Genomic DNA, 12,566 nt, shown 5'->3' on the forward strand with positions numbered 1-12,566 from the left:
ACAGCTTGGATGCTGCTGATTTGTAATTTCTTATGAATACTGTTGAACTGCACTATAGGAATAATATATCTGCCTAAAACCAAACATATGTGCTTCAAAAGCTTTTTAAAAATAATATTTGATATTTAAAGCAAAAGTCAGCAAACTATATTCCCTGGGCCAAATCTGGCCCACTGCCTGTTTTTACAAATAAAGTTTTATTGGGGCCTGACTAGTGTGCCTCTTTAATAAATAAATAAATAAAAACAAAGTTTTACTAGAACACAGCCACACCATTCATTTGTTTATTGCCTATGGCTGCATTTGTGCTACAAAAGCAGAGCTGAGTAGTTGCCACAAATCCCATCTGACTGCAATATTTACTATTTGGTCTTCTATAGAAAAATTTACCAGCCCCTATATTAAAGTTACATTTCAAAACTCAGGCTTAAATTAAGTCTTATTCTACTTATTTCTTATTTTATATTATTTATTGGTCTAGCAAATTTTAATAATTACTTTTTCCCCAACATTTTACTTTGAAAAATTTCTAACCTACTAAAGGTTGAACGAACAGTACAGTGAGCACTCATGTATTCACACCCAAGATTCACCAATTGGTAGCATTCTGTCACAATTGCTTTAACACTACATATCTCTCTATGCACTTTTTAATTAAAATATTTGTTGCAAAAATTATATATTCACATACATATTTGACTCTGTGTGTGTGTGTGTGTGTGTGTGTGTGTGTATGCGAACACACATGACCTCATGGCAGAAGTGATCAACTGTATACCAACAAATTCATGCTCCCCTCCCCATAGTTTAGAGATATTCCTGGGAAACAGCTGCCTGCTTTACCACATATCCCAGAACCCTCTTCACTTGCCAAGGGCAAGTGACTAGTTCTCACCAATAGAATGTGAGTAGAAGTGATAAATGTCACTCTGGGCTAGGGTCACTTCTGGGATCCCTGGGTCACTCTGAGACAGAGGTAAATATAGAGAGTTAGAAACATCGATCAGCTGCCTCCTGCACATCTCCTACTGGGGATGTGTCCGCAACCAAGGTACATGCCCTTGACCGGAATCGAACCTGGGACCTTTCAGTCCGCAGGCCGATGCTCTATCCACTGAGTCAAACCGGTTTCGGCAGCATTGGTTGATTCTTGTATGTACCCTGGCTGGGGATGAAACCCGCCACCTTGGCGTATTGGAACGACGCTCTAACCAACTGAGCTACCCGGCCAGGGGGCATCTCATAATCTTTTTAGGAACAAGATAAATCATTCATGAAAGAATCAGAAAAGTCCTAAGATACTTCAATAAAAATTGGTTTAGTTGCAGTCAAATGTAAGTAAAATCAGTGTGGTCTATGGCCAGGCTCTCGGCCTCTGTATTTGCTGTTCCTCCTCCCTCTCTTCTTCTAGTTTCAGCTTAGATATCAATCCACTAGCCCAGGGTCAGAGGTCTCTGACTTCTCCCTTCCCCTTTCCCTAAGTCCTTTTGTGTTCCCTTAGTGCCCTATTTGTCATATCACGGCACTGTCTTTGATTGCTGCTGGTCTATCTACCCCACCACATTGGACACTCCGCAAGATATGAAGCCACGTTCTATTCTCCTACATTCCCCAGTGCCTAGCAGAATGCCTTGCATACCATAAGTCCCCAGTAGTTGTTCATTGAAGAAATGAACAGGTGAACAATGAATAGATGTAAAAGCCTTCCAAGTAGAGACAAGAGGCACTCTGGGCATCCATAGCCTCCTTTTATAAAATGAGACAAAGTACGGCAATGGTTTCCGAATTCCAGCTGACCCAATAGCCAAAATCATATAAGGAACTTAACAAAAAATTAACGATTCTTGGAAGTCATTCCATGAACTTCTGTTTCACCAAGTCTGAAGTGGAGCCCCCAAATAGGTCAGTTTTAAAAAGTTTCCCACATGCAGCCAGGTTTGTGACCCATTGAACCATAGGGGATCAAACTGAAACTGAGGTAGGATGGCAAGATGATGTGGACAGGGTGAAAGGGGAAAAGGGTGGGGAGACTATATTTGGGGAATGAGGGGAGGGAGCAGCATGCCTGATGCCTGATACAGTCCCATAGCACGTAGCATCTGGGGTCCTGTCCTACTTTGGGCCCATCAACCCTTTAGGGAGACAAAGCACTTTATAGTTTACCTTTTATCCTTCATTAGCTCAGGGAATCCTCACAATGACCAAGGTTCATTTGATGGATGAAGAATTGAGGATCAGATTGCTTAAGTAAAGTGTCTACCATTGTATAGCTTTAAATGGGTGGGCCACTTAACCAAACTCCTCTGACAACAGCCTCTGATCAAAGGAACTAGGCCTACTAGTATGTACCCAGGCTCATCTAGCACTTAGAAACAGATACAGTGCCCTGATGGAGGATTGTTGACCAGTGGCCAAATCACCCTGTCTCCTTACTGGTCCTGTTCTGTGTACTTACAAGTACTGCTATCCCAGCCCAGCCTAACCCATCTCATCCATCTATCCATCTTTTCATCTACTCACCCATCCATCACCTCATCCATCCATCCACCCATCTATCTAGTTACTTATTCACCCACTCATCATATCCACACATGGTATCCATACATCCTATCTACCCATCCATCCATCCATCCATCATCCCCACCATACCCACCCATCCACACATCATATCTATTCATTAATCCATCCACCCATATACCCACCTATCTATCTTCCCAATTATTCATTAATCCATTGGTCCCATCCATCCATCCATCCATCCATCATCCATCATCCATCAATCTATCTCTCCATTTCATTTCATTCTGTTCAATTCCATCCATCCACCAACACATCATATCCATTTATCAAACCATCTACCTATACACCCATCTATATATTCATTCATTCATTCATTCATTCATTCATTGAATAATATAAACTCCATCAAAATCTACCCGGGGCCAGGACTGTGGCTGCCAGGAGTATAACAAGAAGAGTTAGACAAATACTGACCTTTCCCTCAAGATTTGAAATGCTTACAAAAATGACAGACTCCCGAAGGGCCAAAATATATACTCAAGGGAAGCTTACTGAAAGGAAAACAAGGGTGGGATATAACAAAGCCAGGAGTCAGATTGGCACACAGATATGCACAGCATATCCTATCCTTACATGGCTAAGATTGTCCCCGAACTTGGTGCTGGGCTATATCCTGGCACCCAAAGCCAATACTACAACATAGGAGTCACAGTATGCGAAATCATGGCAGACACTATCCAGCAGCTATTCCTGCTTCCCTACAACACAGTGGTGTTATACGTATCCAGGACACATTTGGAAATGTCTGGAGACATTTTGTTTGGCACAACTAATGGGGAGGTATACAAGCATCTAGTAAGTTAAAGCAGAGATGTTGCTAGACAACTATTATGAGAATAAATAAAGAGACACAGAACATCCATCCATCCAATCATCCAACCAATGTTTGTTGAATACTTGTTATGTTATTAGCACTGCACAGAGGAGGGGATGGGAGTGGACATCCTACAGAGTGGACAGACCTCGGATATGGTGAGAGGCTGTAGGTATGTTATCCTTTGGGAGGAACTCTATGCCCCTAGCCTGGGCTTGTAGCCTGGAGCTCTCCTCCAGAATCTGACCAGCCACAATGAGTCTTCTGGCCACAGGGTTAACTAGGTCTTGCACCTGTGTTTTAAATTAGTATGAAGCACCTAAGGCAAGCCCAGCCCTTTAGCTATGCAATCTCCTCTAATCGCACCACCTTTTGTGAGATAGGTCCTGTTGTTCTTCACTTTACAGATGTGGAAATAGATTCAGAGAGGGGAAGTGACTAGCCCAAGGTGGGATAGATCCCCAGGCTCTTTTTGATTCTTCAGCTTCTGCTATTGCCACGGCATCACAGACTTCTGCTTGATGGTGGATCAGAGCTCTCCTGGAGCAGTCAGGAGATCAGTCCCTGCTTCCTTGAGGCCATCTGTCCTCCACTAATGACAACATTAAGTACTATTTATTGAGTCCTTACCATGTGTGTGGTGCCAAGGTCTTACACCCTTGCTTTCTTTTAGTTATCCTAAAATACTCCATCTCAACTTTGGAGATAAGGTGACCAAGGCACAGAAATGTTGAATAATTTGTCTAAAGTCACAGAACTACAACTGAGATCTACAGGGTTCCAGAGGCCAAGCTCTGTGCATATGTGTGATTTAAGTTGGTTTATAAAAGGCACCTAATTTTAAAAAAATCCAAAATGTACAAAAAAGAGTAAAATAAAGAGACATTCTCTTGAACCTCCCTCAGGAGAACTGTTACCAGTCTCTTTGTGCCCTTCCACTAATTTTCTATGCAAATATAAACGTCTGTACATATATATGCGCATATCCATTTTGTTATCAGAAATGTAACATGCTATACACAATTCTCCAGCTTACTTTTTCACTTAATGTAACTTGGAGGTCCTTTCCTGTCTGCACACAGACCTGCATTTATTTTCCACCACTGGGAGAGCATTCTATCCCAAAGATGCACCATGCTCTATTTACCCAGCCTCTACGGTCCAACATTTGGGTTATTTCCAATTTTGGAGTCACCCCGCCCCCGCCCCCCAGCAGGAGAGCCCAAACCCTTCACCATCAGTAACACATCTCCCTAACCTTGCATCTAAGTTGCACACCAGCATGAGATCATTTCCATTTCCCCAAGCCCCACACTGTGCATTGCTCTATACCACTAACCCTTGCTGAATTATCCAGAGCTGATGGCCCTCATCAGAGGGGCTGGCCACCTCCCCACTTGGGTCCCATCTCACCTAGACCATGACCCAGCTCAACAACCAAGCCCAGCAAGGCTCTCCATGGGCTTTAGTTTGTCCTCCAGGCAAAGTGGGGGTGATGCTTCCAGCCCCACCCCCTGTGACATTTTGGAAGAACCCCTGGTATGCATCCCCAGGAAAGCAGTCTCTCTGGGCGGAAATGAGCCAAGCCACTGTGCTGGGACTCCTGCAGGCTCTCCTGGCTCTCCTAGCACTTCCCATACCAAATCCGCCATGCCCCCGTTTGGAAGCTTAGTAAAGCAAGTCACATGCTCCCCCCTGCGCTTCCAGCCCTTCTAAAAGAGCCTTCAGAGGATCTTCGGTCCCCTCAGAAACACATAAGGAGGCATCCCATGGTTTCCCAGACTTAACCATGATCCCGCCCGATTCAGTCCTCCCCCAGTTCCAAGCGCTGGCCCCACTCACCATAGGGACTCTCCACTGGAGCCCCAAGGGGCGTGTTCACACTGACCATGGCCGAACCCACCCAGCCGGAGACCTGGGGGCATGGAGGAGCTGGGGCCCCACACACAGCAGCAGTGAGAGCCAGTCCACCAGGAAGGCAGGAGTGCAGCCAGCTGCCACCGCCCGGTTATCTTATTGATTCTTCTAATCACCCAATGTGGGTGGATACGTTAAAGAGTAACCAGTCACTTAGGGAACCTGTGGCTGGGGACTGTCACTGTTGCCATGGCAACGACAACCTGGCGAGATCCGGGGTCCACTTGGGCCCCAGTCCTGCACTCTGGGGTTGGAGACACCTGATGCCAGAAGTAGGGGATACCAGCTCCCCCACCCCCAACTTGCGAGAAAGGACTGGCCAGGAGGGAATGGGGAGGTGAGAGTCCAACCTGGGTTGGGTTTTATGACTCCACAGAATGGGTGTGGCAGGAGGTGGGAGGGAGGAGTAGAGGAGAAAAGGGGGGTGGAGGACTGTAACGTGTTATTAAGCACCCACTGGATGCTAGGAGATGCATATAGGCATTGCCACATTTAAAATATGTTTTATTTTTTATTGATTTCAGAGAGAGGAAGGGAGAAGGAGAGAAGGATAGAAACATTAATGATGAGAGAAAATAATTGATTGGCTGCCTCCTGCACGCCCCCTACTAGGGATTGACTCTAGGCAGGTGCCCTAACTGGGAATCGAACCGGGACCTCCTGGCTCATGGGTCAATGCTCGGCCGCTGAGCCACACTGGCCAGGCTACATTGCCACATTTAAAATAAACCTTGACGAAAGTTGCTGCTTGAAGTCTCATAGTTGGTACATAGATGGGTTGGAATGACAACTCCTCTTCATCTAACGTATATTTATCGAGCACCTACTGTATACTAAGCTCTGTGTTAGGTTCCAGTGGTATAGAAATGAGCAAAGTAGACATCATCCCTACACCCATGGGACCTGTGGGCTAATGGAGAAAATGGGCATTAGTCAGATAATATTAAAAATATTGTTGCAAACTGATGCATGCCTTCAGGGATGGAGAAACACAGGTCTGATTCCAAGCCCACGGACCAAAGACATTCTGCCCACTCCCTCCACTGGCCCATTGGTCTCCTTCCCCATTTAAAAGGTAGCTTGCTGCCAAAATCTGCATTCTGGCCTCTGAATGCGGAGCCAGCCTGTGTTTCAGCTCGCTTGCATACTAGACACCTGCTACCTGGCTTTTGGGGCATAGTCCCATTTCTATTATCCCAATGTTGGGTCTCATAGCCTGTTTTGGGATTCAGGTCTTCTTCATGTTAGAGAGAGGTCCAAAGAGAGGCGGTAAACCTTTGGACTCAGAAGAACAGAACACCTAGCCCTACCATTATCTTGCTGTGTGGTTTTTGGTAAATGATGTCATTCCCCAATAGACATACCCACCTCAGGCACTGCTCCACTTCTATGCTAGCTAATTGATACATTCCTCTCTGTTCACACTCTCTTTTTTCCAGGGCGCTTGCTCAGTCATCTCAAAGGGAGCTCTGGTCCCCTGAACAATGGGGCTGTGCCCAGTTCTTCATTCCTTCTATTTTATCCCTACCTTCCTGTCTTCTTTCCCTTTTGCCCACTTTAAAGCCACAGTGTATGCCCGGGCCAGTGTAGCTGAGTTGGTTGATCGTCGTCCTGTGCACCAAAAGGTCACTGGTTCGATTCCTAGTCTGGGCACATACCCAGATTGTGTGTTCAATCCCTGGTTGGGGTACATGGTAGGGGTATATGCAGAAGGCAACCAATCAATGTTTCTCTCTCTCTCCCTCTCCCTTCCTCTCTCAAATCAATAAAAAAATATATTAAAAATAGTAAAAGCAAACCCTGTTTCTATCTCGCTTCTCTCTGATCCTTTCCAACCACCTGACAAAAACCCAAGCCTGAATGAACCTAAGTGACTTGCTTTTATCATGCCTGCATACCAGAAGCCAGGAAATGCAAAGAAAAAAAACACTCAAAGGACAGATGGGAGCCACCACAGTTTCACAATCACCAACTTCCACATGGTACAGAGCTTCTGCTATCTCTTCTCCTTGATCTTCTCTTCTCTACCTCTGTATCAAATCCTTCCTCTCCTCAAACCTTTTCCATTCTTATCCTCAGCAGGATGAGACTTTACTTTCCTCACACAGAAAACAGAAGCCTGAAACCCAGACCTGCCTCAACTCCCCTCAAAAATTCACCTACATTTGCACTTTGCTCACCTCCTTTTTCCAGATCCACATGGGTCTGCACCCTACCCTTTCCACTGCTCAGGTGCCCCATGTGACTATGTGTGATTCCTCCTATAGTATATTTAACCTCTCCCTCTTTAGACTTTTAAAATCAACTTTATTGAGGTATAATTTCATATAGTAAAAATGTACCCTTTGTAAGTGCACAGGGTTATAAACTTTGGGAAATGTACTCCCTTTATTCCTCTGCAATCAACCCCCCAGGCACCTCCCACTCCAAGCAACTATTGATCTGTTTGCTGTCACTCTAGAATATTAGTATTTTCCAGAATGTCATAGAAATAGAATCAGATGGCATTTACTCTTTTGTGTCTGGCATGTTTGTGAAATTCATTCATCTATGCTCATGTCCTTTTTTTTTGCTAAGTAGTATTCCATTGAATGGATATAATACAACTTGTCCACCCATTCACCTGTTGATAGACATTGAGGTTGTCTCCAGTTTGGACTATTATGAACTAAGCAGCTATGTATATTCACAAACAAGTCTTTGTATAGAAATGTATTTCATTTCTCTTGGTTAAATTTCTAGGAAAGGAATTGCTGTTTGATATGGTATGCTATGTTTATGTTGAACTTATAAGATACTCCCAAACTATTGTCTAAAGTGGCTATACTATCTTGCATTCCTTCCAGCAGAGCAAGAGAGCTCCTATTTCAGTGATGGCGAACCTATGACACACGTGTCAGAGGTGACACGCGAACTCATTTTTTTGGTTGATTTTTCTTTGTTAAATGGCATTAAATATATAACATAAATATCAAAAATATAAATCTTTGTTTTACAATGGTTGCAAATATCAAAAAATTTCTATATGTGACACGGCAGCAGAGTTAAGTTAGGGTTTTTCAAAATGCTGACACGCTGAGCTCAAAAGGTTCGCCATCACTGTCCTATTTGCTCCACATCCTGATCACCACTTCTTATCATCAATTTTTTTTTACTTTAACCATGTGCTGTGATCTTTCCTTTTGATTTTGTTTTAAACTAGTTTTAAATGAACAAAGTAATAAATTCACATGTTAACAAAATTGTACAAACAGCATATAATGAAAAATAAACCTTTTTCTTACCTTAGTTTCCACATCAAACTCTATTAAACGTTTAAACAAATTCTTGTATATATTTCCAGAGATTATACACATACACTGCTGGGGACTGAATTGTGTCATCCCAAAGTTCATATGTTAAAACCCTAACCCCCAATCTGTATTTGAAACTAGGACCTTTTTGGAAGTAATTAAGTTTAAATGAGCCTGGCCAGCATGGCTCAGTGATTGAGTATTGACCTGAACCAGAAGGTCACAGTTCGATTCCCCATCAGGACACATGCCGGGGTACAGGCTCCATCCCTTAGTGGGGGGCATGCAGGAGGCAGCCAATCAATGATTCTCTCTCATCATTTAAGTTTCTATTTCTCTCTTTCTCCGTCTCCCTTCTTCTCTGAAATCAGTAATAATAAAAAAGATTAAATGAGGTCATAAGGGTGGAGTTCTGATCCGATAGGATTAGTGTCCTTATAAGAAGAGATTTGAGAGAGCTCTCTCTCTCTCTGCCATACAGGGACACAGTGAGAAGGCACTTGTCTGCAAACCAAGAAAAGAGCTCTCCAACTATACTGGCACCCTGAGCTCAGATTTCCAGCCTCCAGAACCATGAAAAAATAATTACCATTGGTTAAACCATCCCATGGTATTTTGTTATGGCAGCTTGAGCTAAGACATACACACAAATGTAAATGCATATAAATACATGAGAACATATTGGACACACTGTTCTGCCACTTGCTCCCCCACTGTTAGTATGTAAGGGCTATCTCCATACCAGCACACCTACCTCATTCTGTTGAGTAGCTGTGTAGTATTCTATTGTGTGAACATCCTATAAGTGATTTTGCCAGTGTCCTGTTGCTGGATATTTAGGTTGTTTCCAGGCTTTTGCCACTACAAACAGCAACTGTCTTCATACCTGTGTCTTGACTCACATGGTGGGGAGTATATCTCTAGGACAAATTTTTAGAAGCAGAATACTATCAATATTTAAACATGCGATTATATCTTTTTTATAAAAAAAAAAAAATCCCTCACCCTACCTGATTTGGCTCAGTGGATAGAGTGTTGGTCTGCAGACTGAAGGGTCTCTGGTTCAATTCCTGTCCAAGGCACTTACCTGGGTTGTGGGCTCGATCCCCAGTAGGGGGTGTGCAGGAGGCAGTCGATCAATGATTCTCTCTCATCATTGATGCTTCTATCTCTCCCTCTCCCTTCTTCTCTGAAATCAATAAAAATATATTTTAAAAAATTCCCTCAATAACGTCTTTCCCTAGCTCAGCTACTACATCTGCTCTCTTCTCCCTTTGCTGCTAAACTTTTAAAATAGCGTTCTACACTAGCTCTACTTTCCCTATCTACAGTATAGCCTCCCACTCCCCTCCATACACACCACTCAGTCTTCACTGGCAAGTTAGAATGACTCCATGTCGAAATATTCAATGGATACTTTGCTAGACCCCCAGCAGGATTTGACAGTTAACCACTTCTCCTTTTAATAACTTCTTCCCTTAGCATCCATTCTACAATAGTCTTTTGTTCCTTTTCCTCTTTATCTCTTGACAGGTCATGTTTTTCTACCTGTCCTTAAATACTGGAATTACTCAGGGTTTAGTTCTAGATTTACTGTTCTTTTTTTCCTCCTTACTCTATTATCTCTCTTCCCATAATCTCATTCATTCCTATGGCCACCCATACACCTTATATCCGTGCCTCCCAATTCTGTATCTTCAACCTAAATTTCTTCTCTGGAGTCCAGATTCCTACTATTACCTCCTGGATACCTCTACTTATATGTTTCACAGACATATCAAGTATAATATGCCCCTAATTTCTCTTTGCTACCATCAAAATTCCTCCCCTATACTTTTCATCTTGATAAAATGGTGCACTCATCTACTCTTGATTCCTTTATACCCAAACATTACAAAGTCCCCTCAAATCCCACTTCTTAAACATCTCAAAAACATATGCACTTCTCTTTGTTTCTAATGCCACTACTTTGGTTCAAGGCATCTTCATTTCTCACCTGGATTACCAAAATGCCCCTACCTCCCACCTCAGTTCCCACTCTTACACTCATCAAATCTTTTCCCCATTAATATAGCCAGAATTATCTTTTCAAATGCAAATCTGACATGTCATTCCACTATTAGAATCTTGCTATGCCTCCCCATTTTCCTCAAGTGAAGCTCCAAGGTTGTTCATGATTTGGCCCCTGCCTCCCTTACCGGGATCATCTCACTCCCTTTCCCTCAACACCCAGCAGGTCTTCTTTAATCCCTGATATTGCCATGTGCTCTCTCCCCCAGCGTCCCCTCCACATTGTCATCCCTGCCTCAGAGCCTGACCAGCTTCTCTTCTTCGCCAAAAAACATCCTTCTGCAGGAAGACTCCCATGACTACCCATTACAGTTTAGAACACACTCTTGCAATTCCCCGTTCTTCTTCCAGGTAGCACTTCCTGCCATTGTAATAGTACTAGAGGCCGGATGCACGGAATTCGTGCAAGGGGCTCGGCCCTCACAGCCCCGGCTTCACCTGGAAGGTCGTTCAGACAGTCATTCTGCTGTTTGGTCTAATTAGCATATTAGCTCTTTATTATATAGGATATTTGTATTCATCTTCTTTTTAACGCCTAACTGTCCCTCTAGAATTATAAGCTCCAGGAATATAGGAACACTACAGATCTCAGGGGTTGACAATGTTTCTGTAAAGGGCTAATTAGTAAATATTTTAGGCTTTGTGAGACATGCAGTTTTTTGCAACTACTCATGTTTGCGGTGGAAACCTGAAAGCTGCTATAAAACATATATAAACAAATGAGCATGGCTGTGTTCCAATAAAACTTTATTGAGAAAAACAGGCAGAGAGCTGGATTTGGCTTATGGGCCATATTTTCCCCACTCCTGATCTATATTAATGGCCACTGTTCTCAGAGCTGATAGTCTTATAGCACTTACTATGAGCAAAGCACTGTTTTAAGTGGTTTCCATGCATACATTCACTTAATGGTTTGGATGACCTCTGAGGCAGGTTCCATTAGTGTCCTCATTTTCAGATGAGACTGAGAGCTCACAGTAACTTCCCCAAGCACACCCAGCCGCTAGGTTAAACTTGTGCCTAGGCAGTCTGGCTCCAGAGCCCATGCGCTTAACGTTCATGGTTGGTGACTGTATGAACAAATGAGTAATCAACTGAGATTGGGGTGTGGAAATCTTCAAAAAGTATAATATACTACAGAGGTTTGCAAGGTGGAACAGAAGCAAGCCAGAATACTGAGGTCAAGGGAGATACAAGAGCAGACGAATCCCATGTCTGCTCTTTACTAGCTATGTGACCTCACATATACTATTTGATTCAGGTTGCCACTTACATTTCCAGAACATTTGGGAAATTGACCTAGGGCTGGCAAGCCTTTTTCTCCTCCCAATCTAAGGACACTAATCATTTTATTAAAAACCTAACATTTATTATCACAATTACATTATAAATGAAGGAACATTTTAATACCCACACCCCAAATAAAGTAGGGAGATTATAATCTGAGAATAATGGACTCACAACAGTGCCCTTGTTTCTCTTATTTCATGCATTTGGAAAGGGGCACTCAGTCGAAGCCTCGTTTTTCCTATCTGTGAAATGGAGCAGTGCCATAGAAACATTGCACAGGCACTGATCTAGCTGATGTGCTTGGAGCAAAGTAGGGGCTGAGGGGCTGTGAGCCCCTCCCCGAGTCTTCCTCCTGAGCGGATTTTCTCCTCACTCAATTCCTTTCTCTCCTCTTCGACTCTTCTGGGAGCTGAGAGAAAGAGGGACCAGAAAGAGCCAGGGCATCTAATGTCAAAGGACTTTACTGGGGATGGAGGGGTGACATGCACAGGTTGTGGCGTAGGTGGGAATGACCAAAAGAGGAAAACTCACTCCTGGGAAAATGCAAGGACCCTAGGGAAAGGCGCTGGTTTCCATCCTGGTCTTTGAAGCTCTCTCCAGCC

The 12,566-nt window shown here is 43.4% G+C and overlaps 1 protein-coding gene across 1 annotated transcript in view; it reads right to left on the reverse strand.

The window, feature by feature from the left end:
* Nucleotides 1-5,395, reverse strand: part of HNF4A (hepatocyte nuclear factor 4 alpha) — a 56,031-nt gene extending 50,636 nt beyond the window's left edge. The window contains exon 1 of the mRNA XM_059706999.1: nt 5,237-5,395. Within this exon, the coding sequence (XP_059562982.1) occupies nt 5,237-5,285 (49 nt within the window). The 5' untranslated portion in view covers nt 5,286-5,395. The remainder of the gene's footprint in view (nt 1-5,236) is intronic.
* Nucleotides 5,396-12,566: the final 7,171 nt, after the last annotated feature.

This window comes from Myotis daubentonii, chromosome 8 (assembly GCF_963259705.1).
Source record: "Myotis daubentonii chromosome 8, mMyoDau2.1, whole genome shotgun sequence".
NCBI classification, from domain to species: Eukaryota; Metazoa; Chordata; class Mammalia; order Chiroptera; family Vespertilionidae; genus Myotis; species Myotis daubentonii.